This window comes from Aulostomus chinensis, chromosome 7, assembly GCF_037954235.1.
Source record: "Aulostomus chinensis isolate RoL2024-O1b breed Wild chromosome 7, RoL_Achi_v1.0, whole genome shotgun sequence".
Classification (NCBI taxonomy): Eukaryota; Metazoa; Chordata; class Actinopteri; order Syngnathiformes; family Aulostomidae; genus Aulostomus; species Aulostomus chinensis.
The window spans coordinates 29,146,914-29,166,904 of record NC_141326.1 but is presented as its reverse complement, the minus strand read 5'-3'; the positions used below and the strand labels follow the sequence as shown (position 1 = coordinate 29,166,904).

The 19,991-nt window shown below is 45.4% G+C and overlaps 2 protein-coding genes across 6 annotated transcripts; one reads left to right on the top strand and one right to left on the bottom strand.

The window, feature by feature from the left end:
* Positions 1-37: 37 nt before the first annotated feature.
* LOC147259406 (GRAM domain-containing protein 4-like) lies at positions 38-17,625 on the bottom strand. 4 transcript variants are annotated; one of them, XM_086209785.1, is made up of 20 exons: positions 17,134-17,625; positions 11,808-12,028; positions 10,530-10,635; positions 8,972-9,092; positions 8,814-8,881; positions 8,348-8,480; positions 8,136-8,161; positions 7,184-7,275; positions 6,956-7,047; positions 6,733-6,781; positions 6,173-6,244; positions 6,034-6,077; positions 5,787-5,896; positions 5,534-5,688; positions 4,430-4,447; positions 3,816-3,963; positions 3,503-3,596; positions 3,103-3,193; positions 2,934-3,002; positions 38-2,589 (listed from the first exon to the last, which is right to left on the bottom strand). In XM_086209785.1, the coding sequence occupies exons 2-20, from the start codon at positions 11,985-11,987 to the stop codon at positions 2,482-2,484; spliced, it is 1,776 nt and encodes a 591-aa protein (XP_086065911.1). In that variant the 5' UTR covers positions 11,988-12,028; positions 17,134-17,625; the 3' UTR covers positions 38-2,481. The 4 variants fall into 4 exon arrangements, with proteins under 4 accessions (XP_086065911.1, XP_086065910.1, XP_086065912.1 ...); XM_086209784.1 differs by lacking the exon at positions 17,134-17,625 and adding an exon at positions 14,818-15,052; XM_086209786.1 differs by lacking the exon at positions 17,134-17,625 and adding an exon at positions 12,126-12,240.
* Positions 15,297-19,980, top strand: LOC147259405 (cytosolic 5'-nucleotidase 1A). 2 transcript variants are annotated; one of them, XM_086209793.1, is made up of 6 exons: positions 15,297-15,506; positions 15,806-15,913; positions 16,190-16,325; positions 17,184-17,306; positions 17,552-17,682; positions 18,663-19,980. In XM_086209793.1, the coding sequence occupies exons 1-6, from the start codon at positions 15,309-15,311 to the stop codon at positions 18,726-18,728; spliced, it is 762 nt and encodes a 253-aa protein (XP_086065919.1). In that variant the 5' UTR covers positions 15,297-15,308; the 3' UTR covers positions 18,729-19,980. The 2 variants fall into 2 exon arrangements, with proteins under 2 accessions (XP_086065919.1, XP_086065918.1); XM_086209792.1 differs by having other exon boundaries at positions 15,298-15,506; positions 17,764-19,970.
* Positions 19,981-19,991: the final 11 nt, after the last annotated feature.

Genomic DNA, 19,991 nt, shown 5'->3' with positions numbered 1-19,991 from the left:
GGAGGTACTGCACAAAAACAACAGGAGACTGGAAGTGTACGGACAACTTGATTTGTACTGGGTACAAAAATGTACACTCAACAAACAGCACTCACTGAGTTTAAAAAACATTACATCTGTTTGTACAAGCACACAACTTTATAAAACCCAAATGGACCGTCTGTCAAGACAACAAAACCTGAGAAACCACAAACTGAAGAAAATTGAGAGTTGAAGCACTAGAAACAAAGTCTGAAAGAGGCAACATGGTGTTTACAACTTGCATTCATACAGGAAAACTGAGTAAAAAAAAAGAAACGAAACTTGTAAAACTACAAAATCAAAAAGATTTGTCAGCTTCCTGAGACCCTGCAAACACTAAAAACACAAATTTGAACGTCGCTTTCACAATTTCAGTGCAAGCTTCCTCTACTCGAGACGGGTTTTCAATCGAAAGGCCAAATGTATAAAATGTTTCAGTGCCATTTCTTGATTGAATCAAACGTAAAACGCGTCAGAAAACAACAAATCAAGCAAATAATGTCGTTTTAAACAATAAAAAGTGCCTTGACATGTCACGATTCAAGTATTAAATCCAAGCAGCTCATAAAGACAATTTGAGAATAAATTATTTCACTGTCATTAAAAAAAGAAGCTACAATAAAAAACAAATTGTCATTTAGCTTTTTATTTTTTTTATAGCGTGAAGCTAATCAGCGAAAGCTAAAACAGATGGGCTTCTTGACTCTGACAGGAAGCTAAATGATGACTTTTGATTTAATGTGATTAGCGGAGAAAACAACTTAAATTAAGACAGCATTTTACATCTGTGGTCTTTTGTTTGTGTGCAGCTTTAACTTTTTTACTTTGACAGAAAATTGAAAAGGCAGTTTGAACTCTGACTAAACGGAAACGTCAGTGTGACAGGTCACCGCCATCCCGGCTTTATTAGCTTCAGCTTCCAGCTCAAAGTTAAGAAAAAAGGCTAAAGGTCAATAAAAACACTGAGCTTGATTTCGTGGTTTACAAGAAAATGGAATATGCACATTCATCTAGATAAGAGTTTCTACCACCACATAAAATAAACATACAGGAACACCGGCTGTAAGGCTCTCTAAGTGCACGACAGAGGACTCATGAACGGCTAACGAATGCATGACAACTCCCTGATGACACTGCGACGTAAATGAACGTGTTCAGCTACAAATAAACACCACAAAAAAGATTTCACTTCCGATTTCAAAAATCTTTTTTTCTTCAGATTTAGGTGAAGTCACTTCCTAAGAAAACGTAGTTGAAGAGCTGAGAAACGAACGACGAGCCTTTTTAACCAAAAATCTTCCAAAAAACCCCAAACAACCCCAACATAAGCGGTTTCTCTCTCGTGCTGCTGGTTTATACGACTGAACAATGAGGCTTCTCTAATTGGTTAAAACATCAAACGCCTTTGATGCGTGACAGCAGGATATAATGTGTACAAGTAGTTTTCATGTCAAAGTTGAATTATGCATTGAATAATCATAATAATAATTCAGTTCATTACATTATTTTGTCAAAAAACCAAGACCTGATCATCACTTTCTCAAAGGTGGCGTCTTTAATGGTCATGTTTGGCAGTTATGATATAAAATAAAGGAAGTTGATTGGTTATATGAATTATCAGCAATGGTTGATTCACTGTCTGCCAATCATAATTTCAGTGTGTAAACGGTTGTGTAGGCAACATTCCAGTGAGCTTCATCTCTACAGAGGAGAACTGCCTGCTTGTGACGCCTGAAAAAGGTTGATTTGTTTTACTGGCACTAAATATGTTTCTGATCTACAAAAAAAACAAACTCCAAAAAACATTCATCTTTACCACACAAACAACCGTGCGACCATCTTATTCACATTAAAAGCCACACAGGAAGGATTCGGCACTGTGATCTGTAGGGAGGCTTTTAATGTGAAACTTTGTGCAGGAAATGGATTTTTTTTTTTCGAATCACAAAGTAGAAAACACCTATATTCGCTCGACTATAGAACAAGATCAGTGTGACACGTCAGTGAAGCTGAAACATGCGTTACGTTGGATTTACCGTGTGACACACCACCGATAACTCCACGTTAATCAGTACTTGAGACCGCGCCAGAATTATGAGATGTTTTTCCGTTTCCCCCTCTGACCGACCAGAGGTGAGCGACCAGGTCCTGGACCCTCGCCTGGCTTCCCGCCTTCAGACATGGCTACTAGAGTCCGTACGAACACTCAACCAACCAAGAGGTATCACGGGGAATCGAACCGGCGACCCCCGCATTGGTAGGCAACAAGACATGTCGTGATACGAATTGAGGATTAGGAGTGAATGAAGGGGGCTCTCTGCGAAACTCTCTTCAGAACCGTTACTGACGTTTGATTGGCTGATGGTGAGCAGCAGGTCCACCTGAGGTCAGCGGCTGATTGGAGGAAGTGACACACGGCTCAGGTGTTTGGAGGAAGGCCGCCATCTTGTCGAAGAGTTGTTATGTCTCTGGATTGGTGGCTGTAGCCATGGCAACAATCTTGGTGTGCTGAGAGAAGATGGCGTCGAAGGCCTCGTCCCTGTGCATCATGGCTCCGAACACCATGGGCTGCAGACAGAGAGGGTTGACCAGCATCAGAGCGCTTCACGACTTTAGAACCTCTGTTTCAGAGGATTCTTGAATTAAAAAGTAAAAAAAAACAAAAAACAAAAAACGGACGCGTGTGTGAAAAGTCTATGTTTGCAGTGCAAGTTCACAAAGTTCACAACGACTCCAAATCTACATCCACAGCAGCAGACGGAAGCTCCTGGCCGCTGCAGCCGATCCTCATTACCGACCGGCTCCTTGTGTGTGGTGACGACAGAATTAATCATTAAAGAACCACGATATAATGACCGCTACACCCAGGAACGCCTCCAAGAGTTACTCAAGATATTGTCCAGATGTCGTACCTTCTGAGTGGATGGCGTTGCTATGGAGATTCCCATCCCAGAACCCGGCAGAACCGATAGGACTTTGTACTGTGGCAGTGAGAGAAGGAGCAACATTTCAATTCAAATTAGTCTCATTTGATGGAACGAAGCGAGTTAGAACAGGTGGCTGTCACACAGGAGCGAGCACCTTCTGGATGTCAGTGACGTCCAGCAGTTTGATGACTTTGTTCCTCTTGGTGGAGCCGGACCTGGAACTGGAGCTCTCAAAGCACAAGTAGCTGAGGGAAAAGAGGGAGCTGAGATCAAGACCAGAACAGAACCAGGACCAAGCTAAAAGTCAAACCAGGATTTTCTCAACATTCCCACGTCGTACCACCAGGACCGGGTCCAGAACGTCGTCCAGGTTTAGAGCTCATTGTTTGACATACAAATCAATAAAGAAAAGACTAAAGGAACTTTGCATCTGGACTTAAAACATCTTGGTGGGATGTCCAGGTTCATCCGTATCAAACAATCATTTCGATGGGTTTCCACTGAGGATATAAAAAACAACCGACGTGTGGAGGCACACAGACAGCGGGACTCACTTCTCGGTGACATAGAGGACTCCGTTGCGGATGTAGTCTGACGGCGTCCTCTTGTCTCGGTTTATGAGGCAGCAGCGCCAGCCGTTCTCACACACTGAAACGCCACCACAAACAACTCAGACTGAACTGGTCAGGAAAGACAGTTTATGTCCTCTGCAGCTCTGAATCCTGGACCAGGCTCTCCTGTGAGGCTGGTCTGCTCTAGACTGACGTGCCTTTCATGTCAGATTCACTCAATCTCTAAAAATGTGAATGCGAATGAAAAACAAACTTGAAGCTGAAATGTTTGAACCTCCTGCAGTTCCTTCCTCACCTGACAGGGGGCGCTCAGACTCCGGCAGGCTGAACACCTCATGGAAGGCTCCTCTCTTGGTGCTGTAGTATCGTCCCCCCTCCTCGTCCCGGCCAACGCCCAGAGGAGCGGCGGCGCTGAGGCTGCCTCGCCCGCCGGCCGCAGTGACCTGGATGGGTGGACAGACGACGTGTTAGAGGTGTTCGAGCGGATTGAATGTGAACGCTCCAGGTACATGTGTTTCAAAGTCCACTAATTTTAGTTTAAATATGTGGAAAAAGTAAACAAACACAAAATAAAAAAAACTCAAAACAACACAGATGGAAACTGAAAGTTTCAGGTAGAACCAGAAATAAAAATACAGGGAAGAAAACAAACACCAACAACATCCACGATAATTCAAATAAAAATACAAAATTTGGTTGCGAGCCTGAAAATGTGGGTCAAACCTGACGACTAAGACTTGGATTTGTCCTGAGGGTGGCGCTAGAGGACAGGTGGTAGAGCTGAGGACAGGGGATTGGGATGTTTACTCGCTGGTGTTGGGAGATGTCACTCAACATTTCTAGCTACAGTACACACTACTGACTTCTCTCTCCACTGCAGATACACACAGACACACAGCAGCATCCTACCTGTTCACACTCAGACGGCTGAGAGAGAGAAATGCAACCGCATCAGACCACAGACCAGCTACTGGGGCTGGCAGGAACCAGTAACACCACAACCGGATTTGTTAGTTAATCAGTTACCGTACACAAGACAGGAAGTGGCGATTGTGATTAAACCCAGGATTTGTCTGAGCTGATGGCATCTCTGCAGCTTGCAGACGTTTCTTTCAAGTTTTCTATTAATTGTGAAAATGTGCTTCATACTAAACTGAAATGGAAAAAAAACAAACGCAATCTTCTTCCTCTTAATGGATCTGTGCTCTTCTGGGCCTCTGAACACGGAGAGTTAGTGGACCTAAATTCCAAGAACCTGAGTCTAAAACATTTTGTAACACCAAAATTTGAACTGTAATTTCAGTAAATGTGAATTATTGAACCTGCCGTGCAGCTGAAGTCACACTTGTTCATCCCAGGTTGCATTCAAGTGCACTCAGCAATGTGTTGTTTTCCATCATTAGAACGAAAAAGGAGGCAACCGGGGGGAAATGTGTGGAGATGTGCCCATGTTTGATTGACAGCAGCTGGTTGAGGAGTCTGTGTTTGACTGACAGCAGCTGGTTGAGGAGTCTGTGTTTGATTGACAGCAGCTGGTCGAGGAGTCTGTGTTTGACTGACAGCAGCTGGTCGAGGAGTCTGTGTTTGACTGACAGCAGCTGGTTGAGGAGCCTGTCCTTGATTGACAGCAGCTGGGCGAGTGTGTCACTGATCTGGGTCCAGGAACAGCACCAGACAAGGAAGCCAGTTACATTTGCACAGTGGCCAAGCCATGAAACTACCATTATGGCATCTCATTGGTATCACATGACTCACATCACTGTGTACATCCATGGGTGTAACTCTAAGTCCTGGGCCAATAGCATGTTGTTAGCACATCGTTAGCACGTTGTTAGCAATGACGCAGTGATATTTGCAGCTGAGTTTACTGGATTTCACCCTGAACAAGCTGGATAAGACAAACCGTTTCAGCTGGACTTGATGGTATTCAGCTGTCATGAACATTCAAACTTATCCTGTCCTGTATGTCTTGTCTCTCAGACCTGAGTGAGAAACATGCTAGCATGGACTGACCCGTCTGCTCAGCACAGTGTTGCTGCGCTCCTTCAGCTGCAGGTCGGTGGGCAGATTTGTCCAGATGATGTAGGGGGTGTCATAGCGCTGCCTTAGCTTGGGACAACTCTTGAAGATGAAGTCGATGATGAAGAACTTAATCCCTGCGTACACACCTGAGAGGGAGGATGAAGACGCTGATCAGGATTCCTGCTGGTTCCCATGACAGGATGTGTTTGTAGTTACACGTTGCGGCTTGTAGTTGGTAACGTACCCATGATGAATCCCAGTAGATCGTAGGGTAGCAGGCAGGAGGCGATGAAGGCCACCCACAGACCCACGTACAGCTTCTGAGTTAACTCTGGCTGAACCCACATGAACAGACTGTGCACACGCACACACACACACACACACACACACACACATACACACACATACACACACACCAACAGGGTGTTTTTAGCTGATCTGGTTTTAGACCATCAGTTCTGTCTGGACCTCATGTGTGCTGGCACACTCACTTCTTTATTTTCTCCAGGATGTTCGCCATCCGCCCAAACAGATTCTGAGAGGATGAAAAAACAACAAACAAAAACAAACATCAATCGTGGAGAAATGTGGCCGAAGGAGGAGATGTGACGCAGAACCTCTGATTCTCACCTGAGCTTTCTGAGCCACATCCAGAACCAGCTGGAACTTCTCAGACACGGTCAGGTCTTCCTTAGGAGGCTCCTGGAGATGAGAGGAGGCAGAGCTGTGACGTCACAAACTCTCATGACATTCATCGTCCAATATTTCATGTAAATAGAGCCACACTTTATCCAAAGGTTGTATTTTGCCTTTCAAGTCCTCACGAATAGGTGTCTTGACTTTTTTCCCTCCTGCATCACTTCTTTGTGAATCCAGAATGCAGTAAGAGCCAGCCACGTATATTTAGCTTTACGCTCATGACAACTGACATCTAACAACGATAAGCAATAATTCAAGCGACCAGCTCGCACATTCATTCATTCATTCATCGAAGTGTTGTGGAAACTGTTGTTTTATTACACACCGAAATGTTCAAATAATCCAAAATGAAAGATGAAATATTTGAGATCCTTGCAGGTCTTTTCCAGTACATGCAATGACACAAGTTGTCCAGCAGGCTGTCAGTCCAGCTCATGTGGAGGATTTTCATGTTAAAAGACTTAAATTGAAAGCTGTGACAGATTCCTCACCACAGGCTCTGAGACTTCAGGTACGATGCTCCACTGGATCCTCCAGCCCCTGAGAGCAGTGCATCATGGGAACATAAAAGTGCAACATCACTGCATGTTCCATAACTTAACAAACTACAGAAATTCAGTTCACGTGTGTCTTTAAATCACAGATTGAGTCCCGTTCGTGGACAGAGAGACTGATGTGATCAGCTGACACAGAGTGGGCGGAGCTCAGGCTGACCTGGCGATGAGGCAGTTCAAAGAGAGGCGGAGGATGGCGAGAAACAGGAACATGGGGATGGCCCAGCCGTGCCACGTTGCATACATGTAAACCTATGGAGGTCACACACACACACACACACACACACACATAATTGTGTCGTGCAATTTGGTCTCTCGTTGAACATTAAAACAAACAAACTCGTGTGATCGGCGTGGAACGCTGGCTCATGAGCGTCAGAGGACTCACGATGAAGGCGATGGCTGACGTGTAGACAGAATACCAGCTCGATAAGGCAGAGAGGTTCCTCATGAAGTTGGTCACAGGCTTGAATCCTCGCTCTGGAAGCACAACAGACGCATCAAATACAGGCTGACCGCCTCTTACGACCGAGGCTGGCTGTTTTCTGTCAACGGTTCTCAAAGCGGGGCGGGTCTCTGTAGAGGTCAGTGTCCTCGAGGACACTTGGTGTGGAACGAACCTTGCCGCTGCTAGATGAAGATACTCCACCCATAAAATGTATTTTGCCTTTCAAGTACTTTGTCATGATATCACAGGCGTTTAAGAGCCTCCAGAATGAGGAAAGAACCAGCTACGTAGAGTTTGCTTAAAGCCAAAAATAAACTAAACCTGACAGCTCACAACCGTTAAACTGCCTGAAGACATTCGTCTCCTCATAGCTCACTGTAACCCACGCTGTGTCGTCTTTGTCCAGCCTTAAATCCGCTAACACTCTGACTTGAGCAACAACACCGCCACCACTTGGCTCCACGCGAGCGTGAACGAGTGCTGATCCAGAAGGGTCGCTGTTGGATTTGAGCAACAAAAACACTTTAAATGGTACAATAAATGCCACTGGATGGCTAATAAATCTCTAACCTTCCTTGATTTGTGGCCCAGGTTTTCTTTTGGAACAACAACCCAAAATCAGCTTCGACTGTTGTCTGCATGTAAAAAAATGAATAAAACTGAAAAATCAAATCCTGCCGCAGGTCTGGAGAACCTTGTGAAAGCGTTTCTGGCAGAGCAAAGGCTGTTTTAACAGCAGATGAATGCCGTCTCACCTCTTTTTCCTTCTCCATGCAGGTCAAGTTGTCAGAAATATCTGTTTATTACAATGTGCTTCTGCCTTGCAGTATTACAGAAACTAGAGTGTTTGTAGTATGTGATGCATCAGTTTCAGCAAGGAAGAAATACTCACTGAGCCGCCTCATGTTTTCAGTCAACCTGTTGAGCAAAAACATTCGAATTTTCAGCCAAATGTGCAACAAGAAGATGCAGCGTTTTAAAGACATTCAGCTGCCCTACTGGAAGAAGAGAAATGAGAGTCTCCCTGGAAGTAAACATTGTTGTTGTTTTTTTTATAATGAATTATTCAGCAGTGTCCTGAATCGTCTGGATTGCGCTTCTCACCTCTTGGCACTCAGAGGTTCCTCTGTCTCCACCGTCTTCTCCTCCGGCTGGAAGCGAAAGTCTTCGATGTAAACACCGAAACGTTCGTAAAGCCATTTCTGGAAACTGTCGGACAGCGTGTCCTTCTGTTTGTCTGGGCGGAGAGAAAGAATCTGATGAAGATGGATCACATTCAGCTCTGAGAACAAATTAACATGCAACAAAAAAAGCCATTTGCTCACTAATAACACGACAAAACTCTAAAGCATTTACGTATTTGAGGTCCACTGTAAAATAAATCAACCTTCAACTGACCGTTGCACTATACTCTCATGTTTTTCACCAAATCCTAGGAAACTAAGTTGGATTACTGACTTTTATAATATCACAACTGTCTCTTAAATCACTTAATGGATTTGCTTTGTGTGTGCAGAGGTGAACTAAAATGCAGAATGCCTAAAAACCAGAGTGCTTGTTTTCAGCTCACCTGGACTGGAGACTGCAGGTGGCGGAGGGGGCGGGGCTTTAGGTGTCAGAGAAGGTGAATCTTCAAGTCTGGGAAGTGACCAGAAGAAGGAAACAGTTCAGTCTGGACAGAAACGGGACAAAGAGTCTTTAAAGTACTCATCCTCTCCAGTGAGGCACCTGGATTTGGTGACCTCACTGATCCTCTGTTCCAGGTCGGCACATCTGCAGCGTTCCCTCTCCAGCTCCTGCTTCAGTGAATCCAGGTTGGACTCCTCGCGCAGTTTCTTCAGCTCCTCCTCTGAAGTAGATGGATGGTCACATGATCAGAGTCAGGCCGCTACTTGACACGGTGCTTTTAAGTCATCTCCGTAAAAATACAGTTGCTCGGTGCTGGGGTTTGTTATTTACACGACAGCATGCGAAGGCAGCACAGAGGCTACTAATTATATTTCAGTGAGTAAACAAAAGAAGGAAACATCAACGATGGATTTTCAAAGAATAAACATCAACTCGATGCACACCGGGAACATTCAAATCAATTTTCCAATCACCCCTCCACCAATTAATTTCATCCTCTGAGTGTGTGTGTGTGTGTGTGTGTGTGTGTGTGTGTGTGTGTGTGTGTGTGTGTGTGTGTGTGTGTGTGTGTGTGTGTGTGTGTGAGGGAGGTCAGCTGGGTTTTTAATAGCTGCCTGTGTTACATAAAGCAGATGGACAGATATTGAGGGATTACCCATCATGCAGCTGTGCTGGGAACAAACAATGATGACCCAAAAGCCAATCAACACCGGCGCATCTTCACCGTACTGGGTGAGCAACCGCTCGTGGTCCTGGTTGTTTACACAACTATGATCAGCCGTCTGGAACCTTCTGGAATGAACTGAACTCTACTGACTGATAGATATTAAACAGTTCCTGTTCTATGCTTGTGCATTCTGTTATAACCCCCCTCCCCCCCCAGCTCGTTCACAGGCCACAACACCTGTACTTGGCGATTACGCTGAACGCTAGGTGAACATCTGGCAGCAGAGTCTGGCCAATGAACGAGCATGCTTGTGTTGGTGAATGCAGACTGTTGACATCGAAGTGTCGGTGGAGTCCTGAGGCTCCCGCTGGATGGTGACCACCACTGTAAAGGGACTTTTCATATCATTTTGCTGTCGTTAGTCTTGGGTCTCCAGCAGCTTCTAACAAATCTATGACTGAAGAAGAGGACTGTCGTCAAACCAAGTATGTCACCCCATAATGTCAGCATATGTGGGTCACTTTTTTTTCGTTTTTAGATACATCACAATCCGTCTGATGGCTGATAATTACCTTGACCCAGTTTTGCTCAAGTCTTCATCTTCGTTTGTCACCTGTCATTTATCGTCAGGAACATGTCGCGGTACATGTATAATTTATGGGCTTTTCCAAATGGTTTGGAAATAAAGAAAAACTAGTTTTCAATTTCACGATTCTTGCATGTGTCGCAAAAATATCCCAAACCCACCATCATGCGTCCCTGGTTGAACATAATCTTGATGAAGGCTCTCTTAATAACTACAGGCCTTGTCTAACACAAAACTAGACTGATGTCCCAGCAACTTTCAGTCCATTTAATTAACAATTACCTGTTTGAACATTTAAATCAGCTTTCAGAGCCAGATATTCTGCCGGCTCAATAAACCAGAGACTTGGTTTGTGGAACACATTGACTGTAAATTATTTGATTTATAAAATCTAAGGTACTCACGTAAGAAGTGTTTCTCTAACAAGGCGATTTCCAAGTGAGCCTTAACCTCATTCAGGTCTGTCCGCGGTTCATCCTGGAGAGCTGCGGAAAATGAGCCTGGACCAGCCTGGGACAGAAATGTGAAACAGCCATTCATCAGAATACCAGAAACAAAAGTAAAATAAAAACAAACTCACAAAAACAGAACTGGATCAAACAGGTAACCACTGGTCATGAATAAAAGCTCAACAGTTGCTCTTTGGTTTGGGGGGCCACAGGGTTCCATACGGAGTCCTCTTCTGTTCTCCCTCAACGTTATGAATCTCATAATTATTCCCTGAAAATAAAAATAAAAGTCCTACTGTTTGTCTAAACTGTAAAAATATTTTTTTAAAATTTAACAAAAAAAAGCATAAAATTGTTTTCTTTTTTCAAATAGTGATTTCTGGAACAAAATCTTGTTTTCCTGAAAAAAGTGCCAATATTGTAGCAACTGCGGCCTTCTGGACGTCTTTTGAAAATGAACCATACTTGTTCATGAAGTAGCGATATGGTTTGCCAGCTGACAAGATGGTGCAGGTCTCAATTACTTCCAGCAGGTATCAACACCTGAGGTCCCAAACAGTTTGCTAGCACATGAGCTGCTCTAACAACACTCAGAACATCTGCTGCTGCTTCCATCGATCATCAGCTACCATCCTCCACGAGCGGGCAAGTTCAACATGCGGCGAGCTGGAGGACTGTCACAACTGAGCTACGCTAGCATGTAGCGTTTGTGAGTCCGTCATCACTGCAGTTAACAGAGACAACAAAGCCGGCCCCAAACAGGAGGTTGCCATGACACCAGAAGCTCGAGCTTGCGGATTTCTTGGTGTGCCGGCTCCACAAACAACAACCTGGAAAATGTTTACCATCAGGAAGTTCTGAATTACATTCTGCTCGCACACAAAAGTTCCAAAAGAGACAGTGATAAAATCATGCTGCATTCCTTTCAGACATGTACTGAACCCATACCATACATTCCTGGAACTAGAACACCGTTACGCCCCTCAATCACACCTACACTGGGAGCTGCCCAGTCAGGATCGTATCACCTAGACCAATGTTGCTGGTGTGAACGGAGCCCCAGTGTTTGCCCAACAGCAGGAGCACAGGGGATCGAGATGTACGGAAACATCTTCCACCATCATCAGTTCTGGTAATGCAGGCAGGTTGGGCAAGAAGCCGCACTTCAATCCAATCTCCAGAACAACTGAGTGTTCAGGTCTGCTCACACTCACAAGCAGTGTGTTTGTGTACCTGAGCGTCATTCTGCTGTTCCCCCTCCACCTCCCGAACCTCCTCCGTCTCTCTGACCGAGCCGCGAGATTTCATCACCACCTCCTCGCTGCATTCTGTGTCGGACGTGTTGGGCGACTCCTCCAGAAAGTCGTCTCGTCTTTGGCCCCGAAACCGTATCCTGTCCAGACGCTTCAGCATGGTGGCTACCGGTCTCTACCTGAACATGGCCAGCAGTGGTGCTGAGGGAGAAATAACCACAAAAACATCCCATAATAAAGACGTGTAGTTACATAAACAGACGCACGTGTGTCCGAGCGTTCAGCCTTGACCTCTGACCTGCCGACAGCTCTGTTGGGATGTATTTGGGAGGGTTATGTTCTGTCAGAGTGACAGGTGAGGTGGCTAAATATCTGAGAGAATCCACAACTGCTGAGGTGTTTTTGCCTCGGCGTGGCCCGTAGGAAATGTCCATCCAGGGAGAGTCAGCTTTCAGCACTCACACAGAGACTTGCAGCGAAAGCTGAAGCAGCCAATCAGACGCCTCATCTTTCTGTTGGTCCAGGGAGGGGGAGACGTTTCATCATCTGCTTACTGTTCCTGTGATTCATGTTTTATCTCCTGCTGTCCAGACCGAGACAGAGAGTCGGTGTGCTGCTGAGGCCGCTGTGACCGGTCCTGCAGGTTTTGGTGTTGAACTAAAAAATTAAGACACGGATTGACCTGCAGATGATTCCAGAGGAACAACTAAGGCTTTCATTCGTGCAGATTCAACCTGAAAGCTTCCAGTTTTTTAAAATATGTTTTTATTTGCTGATGACCCGGATCTCTAAAGCTCTGGTGAATGTTTGAATCAGCCTCAGAAGACAGTGGAAAGGAAATTTAAAGTCTTAAGGAAAAGATTTGTCATAAATAAGTTATCATCTAACTAACGCCAGATCAACAAATAAATACACCTGGAGAAATTTCAATACAGGATGTTGAAACTGAAGGAAAACTTATTTCTTAGGGCGGTCATTAATCATAAATAATGTTGGAAACCACCAATATAGCACAAAACTTTATTTATCTCAACATGCAAAACTAATATTCATCCCATTTAACCCTACAGAAGAAATCTACGATACTAAAAAGTTAATTTTACTATGATTATATTTTGAAGCAGGAATAAACTTGTACATCTACATTACTTCTGAATTTCTCCCACAGCGTTTTCAACAGCCTGAACTTTGCCTATAAGCCACCTGTGAATGCAAATCTGCATGACAGTTGTGACAAACATGTTTTTACTTCATTCACTGATGGATCTCCCTCATCTTCTCATCTCTGCTTATGACACTGATTGTTTTCTGTTTGTATGAATGATGTGTTTAGGGACAGTGGTAATGTCAGTAATACACATACGCATCTAAGAGAGAAAAAAAACTGCGGGGGGTTTCTCGCAATTTCATCTCAGTCACGCGTCCACAGAAGACAATTAAAACTCATAAATCCATAATTGAATCGAAACCTAGAAACTGGGTTCATCATTTTTATTTCCCACCCATGAAGCATCAACACCAGCATTTACTGACGTTGAGGATTTCACACTTGTTTAATTCCCCTGCATTCAAACCAATCATCAAACGTGACTTTAATGACAGCTGAGCCGTCGGACCGGTCGGACTGCTCCTGATCACTGCTGAGCACCAAGACTCTCAGGTGAGGGCTGCCTTCCTACTGGCAGAGGGAGGACAGCTAATGATTATTATCATTGTCATCAAGAATTTATTATCTAAAATACATACACTATATATAATCCATCCCTCCACCTTCTCCCTCTTCTCCTGTTCAGGGTGGTGGGGGTGGAGCCTATCCCAGCAGCCTTCCCCCTGGACAGGTCACCAGTCCATCACAGGGCCAACGCATAGAGACAGACAACCATTGGCTCTCCCAGCCACGCCTACGGTCAATTTAGAGTCTGGATTAACCTGGTCCCTCTTGATGTCTTTGGACTGTGGAGGAAGCTGGAGTACCAGAGAGAACCCAGCAGGAACAGGGAGAACATGGAGACTCACACAGAAAGACCCCGTGCTGCAGCCGGGGCTCCACCCTCAACCTTCTTGCTGGGGGCCACAGGGAGGACCACTGCTCCCCCGGGCCGCCTCTCTTAAGCGTCAATAAACCCTAAAGCATGTCACATTCAGGCTGGCTGTATTTGCACTCCTGCTGCACAAACAAAAGGTTTCCTGAGTCGCTTGGTCGTGGAGCTCAAACTCAGTTACTGAGTATTTTGATTTAATTTAATTAAAAAACAATAATTACAACGTCCACTTAAAATAGAGGAGCCATGTCTGAACCTGTCAAAAATAAACACTGTTTTTTGTGATTGTATGATTGCACAGGATCCCACTGGAACCAGTGATCAGAAACATCATCCTCGCATCAACAATCAAGAAACATGAGAATGCTGCTGGAAAATAAACCAGCAGTGAATCGCCTGTCGACGTGTCCGAGCGCCACTTCCCAGATCCAGGCTGATTGTGGGATACAAATGTCACTTTATGAGGGGAATTCTGATTCAGTTCTGCAGCTCAACACCAAGTTGTATTTACACAGGGGAAAACTTTGTAACCCCCCCCCCCCCCACACACACACACACACACACACGTTCAGACGAAACCTTGGTGTCCTTAAATGCATGTTCAAACTGAAAATGAGGGAAAACTCAATGCACTCACGGGTGGAGGTAGAAGGGTTAATATGAAACGGGAACACCTAATGAATTAAAAACCCAACATTCCCGTATGTCACCTGTACATGTTCATGTTTAGTCATTACGGTAAATGCATATATATACTTGTAAGCTCTGCTTAGTAGATCACTATGGATAATTATAACCTCATGTAAATTAGAAGCATTATTTTTCATTTGTCCACACACAAACACACACGTTGCTGTTTATTTGAGTCCAGGTATGTCCAGCCTGGACCCCTCGGGGGACCCGGGCGTCCCAGGTAGCAGGGAGGGAAGCCTGACAAGTTGCTCTTACCGTGAACCGAAGCTAGCTTCCCCTCTGTATCTCGGTCCCGGCGGTACGAACCCGCTCTTTCGCCGGGCCGGACTCTCTAAAACCGGCCTCCCTCCTCCTCGGTACCGACAGGTGAACTGGGTCGGGTGTGGGGATCCTAGAGACAGTGGCGGGTCGTGTTTATCGGGTTTAGCTGACAACCATCGCTGCCGTGGGCGGGGGCCCGGGTGCTAAACAGGGGGGTGACGTCACCCCGCAATGTTCTTAAAGAGAACGAACCGGAATTATCGCACGGGTGCAAAAAATGTTGGACAAAATAAATAAATAAAGCCATAAAACTTCGATCTCCTGCACATAGCCAAATACTGGAGCCACCTAGTTTATTTATCCGCCGAAGGAATGATACATTTCCAGGGGGCACAGTAGAATTTAGAGCATCTACATTCCCTGCGGAGGTAAGTCAGGTCCAGGCTCTAGGTGGCGGTGATGCGCCTAAACCTTCATTTATAGCAATGAAGAAGAACAAAGCGGAAGTCGAGAAACTCCGTTGTTTCTGGAGGAACTTTGAAAGTAGTTTGGCAACAGCTGTGTGTATCCACCGTGTTGTGACAGTAGATTTAACTTTTATTACGGTTTATTATTATAACCGATACGGTGCCCGCTGTGGGGCGGATATGGACTCCACGGTTCCGAACACGGACGTGAGGCAGGTAGGACTCCCCTGAGGCAGGTTTACCGACACGGGTCACCACACGCCTCCAGAAACGCGCACATCCAGCTCAGACTAATGGTAGCGACGTCGCGTTCTCCAACAAAAAATGCATTAAAAATGTGTAATTTTAATACGTTATTGCCTCACAAGTCCACGAAGGTAATGATGTAGAAAAATCTCAGTAAACAAAAATCCACTTTAAATTTGATTCAAAGTTCCACGCTGGTTTGTTCATGTCACTTGTTCACAGGCTGCCGTGTCTGAATGGCATTGAACTATTTTTCATGTCTCCTCCAGAAAGACGCTGCTCATGCGGTGGTTGTCGGCATAACATCTTCTGCAGTGTTTGGAGCAGATGATGGCGATGATGTGTACGGGGTGGGAGTGGCCTTCCCACTGTTACAGGTCAGAGTTCAATGTGGAAATTTACATGATCCTCCCAGTTCAGAAGCCTGTTTGCTAGTGACATTCATTCATGTTTAACAAGAATAAATCCTGTCATGTAGACATTTGTTGATCCAAACCTGAGAGATTGTTAACATCTTAGTCGTCCATCTTGATCAGGGACCAGTGGGCTCAGAGTAAGAGCGGCCGACAGGGAAGTCTGAACGTCGTAGAATAAGAAAAGCAGACGTTTTGAAAGAGAATTAATTTTAGTTAATTTTAGTATTTTTGTCTCAGGCACTTCAAACTGTGAATGAACGACTGCTGCAAGAAAATCCGAGCGAGTCACTGCTGTTTGACGTCGTTCTGATCACCACCAACAGTCAACAGCAGCAGCAGAGCAGCCGAATCATCAGCAGCACCAGACATTACGGTAATTTAACTCGAACCATCAGCAGCACCAGACATTACGGTAATTTAACTCGAACCATCAGCAGCACCAGACATTACGGTAATTTAACTCGAACCATCAGCAGCACCAGACATTACGGTAATTTAACTCGAACCATCAGCAGCACCAGACATTACGGTAATTTAACTCGAACCATCAGCAGCACCAGACATTACGGTAATTTAACTCGAACCATCAGCAGCACCAGACACTACGGTAATTTAACTCGAACCATCAGCAGCAGCAGACATTACGGTAATTTAACTCGAACCATCAGCAGTGCCAGAAATTATGATAATTTAACTCGAACCATCAGCAGCACCAGACATTACGGTAATTTAACTCGAACCATCAGCAGCACCAGACACTACGGTAATTTAACTCGAACCATCAGCAGCAGCAGACATTACGGTAATTTAACTCGAACCATCAGCAGTGCCAGAAATTATGATAATTTAACTCGAACCATCAGCAGCACCAGACATTACGGTAATTTAACTAGAACCATCAGCAGCACCAGACACTACGGTAATTTAACTCGAACCATCAGCAGCAGCAGACATTACGGTAATTTAACTCGAACCATCAGCAGCGCCAGACATTACGGTAATTTAACTCGAACCATCAGCAGCGCCAGACATTACGGTAATTTAACTCGAACCATCAGCAGCGCCAGACATTACGGTAATTTAACTCGAACCATCAGCAGCGCCAGACATTATGATAATTTAAATGCTCGTCCTTAGCTCCGTAAATCAGGGTAATACAAAAGGTCAAGTCAGCATCTTACCAGTGACCACACTGACTTCCTGTTGTGATGTCATTGCCACCCTGTTGCAGGTCTTGAAGTGAGCAGGTTCTGTTTTTCCAATGAAGAGGATTTTGTCGACAGTTTACTAAAAAACGATGTGCAGCTCTTCCTGTCGACCAACCGGAGCGAGGCGTCGCGGGCGGCGCAGAGAGGTCAGGATGTTTCTTCTCCTGTCATTTATAGCAGCTGATTTGTGATGAAATGAACCTCCAGAGTTGTTTCAGCCCACCACTACAGCAAGTACTAGCAGTACTACTAGAAGTACTAGTACTTCTACTACTCTCAGCGTCTTCATTTTCTGTTGTGATACTGATCTTTATCAGCAATGTTGGTCATGGAATTCAAAGTCAAACCTGTCAGGATGTGAGTGGAACGTTCTCATGGGGGTTCTGTCCAGGGGTTCTGTCCACGCTGCTGGACCTGCCAACAGCTCCAGGACCATCAGAGCAGCTCAGAATTGTGTTCTGTGGCGACGCCGTCATCCGGCCGGAACCCGACCCAAATTGGCTGAGCTGCCGAACCACTCAGGTACCATCGGCAACATCAGATGATGCGTCTTGCTGTGGTCAGGCGAATGACATTGTTTTTGAAGAACTCTGTCTCCTGCAGCGTTTCTCAGCTCAGCTAGGCGAGATGCGGCGCAAGTTTGGCGTGCTGGACAGCCCCCTGAGTGTCATCCTGGTCACGTTGCATGGCGGCAGAGAGAGCTGTGGCGGGGCGCTGAAGAGGCTGCGTTCTCATGGCCTCAGTGTGGATGAGGCATACTGCCTGGCTGGGGCGCCGCGTGGCCCCATCCTGTCTGTGCTCCATCCTCACTTCCTTCTCAGTGGCCTGGAGGAGTGATGACATCATGTCACATGACCTCACACACTAGAATTGTGCTCAGACAGCACAGAGCTCCTCCAGGGTCCATGTTTGGTGCTGTATTTCTGGTTCATGCTAATCTTAGCCCTTGCTAGACCCTTGCACTTTTTCATGAAAGTTGTAGAAACAATCACATGACCTCATGGGAGGAGGAAGTGACGAAGCAGCCAAAACCTCACGGGCCCGTCCTCACGCTCCCAGGGGTCGGACCTTCATGGTTCCTTGGAATTTTCTGGTCTTGTTATGTGACAACTGGGCGGGCTCATTGTGCTGAACTTCCTCTTCATACCTTCCTCCACATGCTGGGATGGACACACACACACACACACACACACACACACACACACACACACACACACACACACAAATGAATGAACTTAGTTTGACTTGTTTATCCTGCTTACTGCTCGTTTTATTGCTAGATATTTAAGTCAGTAACGACTCGATCCTGCGCTCAAAGAATGGATTTGTTGGACTCATGCCTAGAATTTTGTGGATTTAGTATGAATAAAATGTCAAGGACTGATTACGTGTAACTCCCGCGCCATCTCAGCCTCGTTTGGTCAACTCAGACCTGATTGGTCGATCAGTCGAGTCAAGCGGCAAACGTTAATTCATCAATAACGCCGTTTTCTTCATTTCAGGCACCTGGTGAACTCAACACCAAGATATTTCATCACAAAGACTTCATTGGTTTAATGGAAATATAGATATTGTTATATTTTTCATAGATATGCCTGCTGGACCTCTGTCCCTCAACCTCTCTGTTGTCTGTGGTTAAACATCTGAGCTGATTAAAGTTCATGAGAGTAAAAACAGCAGGTTTGTACTCGGGGAGGAGAAAAACCTGTCACAACTGATGAACTGAGTTTAAAGGGCTGAGCAACCGCATGCGAACAGAACTGAACGTTTGGTCGGCGTGATGTGTGACGCCTGCCAGCAGGTGGCAGCAGAGAGCCTCAGGTGTGGAACGGCGAGTTCCTGACGGTCAGAACAACACCCACCGGCCCAGCTACTTAACCAACAGAATCAGGATCACGGGAACATTTGAGGATTTTGGTTCTGCAGCTCATTTACTTTGCCGCCCTCACGAAACTCTCGGCTCTTGAACGTCTTTAGTTGGTTTCAATCTTCACTAGCGGTCCTCAAGGCGCTTCCGTTGTTCAAGGGCCCGTAAGCAGACTCAAGGGGGCCCTCAAGGAGTTCCAATTTTCTCTCAAGGTCTTTGAGGGGTCCTTGAGAACCTGGAGGTAATAACTGTAATCAGGGCGAGCAGCTGATCCCGGCATGTTCCCGGAACGTCTCTGCAGCCACAAATTAAAACACGTTTAGAGAAGAGACGGAGAATCCCGGACAGCCTGGCGCCACCGGGAACACGCGAGGCTCAGGAGTGACGCCATCGCCACTTCCTGTTCAGCTCCAATCAATTAGGAGAAAAGGAAGCGAGCAGCGCGGCTGTTACTCCTCCAGTCAGCGGGAAGGTGAAGGAGGCGTGAAGACGTGGGATTTGTCCGCGTTTTATCCACAAACAAGTTTTCTGGGCTGAAACTATAACTTGTTCCTGCGAATTTATTAAATTGTGGGAACAAAATACGTCTTGTTTCCCGAGATACATCCTGCTGGAACAAGTTTGATCTCGTAGCAACAGAGAAATGACTCTGAGTCACTCTGATGGTACAATTAACAGAAGCAAATCAGAGTGGATAATTAAGATGAAAGTGGTTTTCTTCAAGTGTGGCGAAGTGTGTCTGCATGTGTGTTTGCTTAGAACTGACGAAGTCGTTAATTAGGAGGTTTGGTTCCACAGGGAACAAAAGATTGATGGGATTAATGAAACACGCTTTGGCTCTCATGATTAATTATTTTACTAATACAGAAGCAGCAGTCGACGCTGGTGTGTAGTTCAGGCCACCGTGACGCGTTTACGGTCCTGTTCCATGTCAGGTGAAGAAAATTAACGCTTGTAGCTCGCT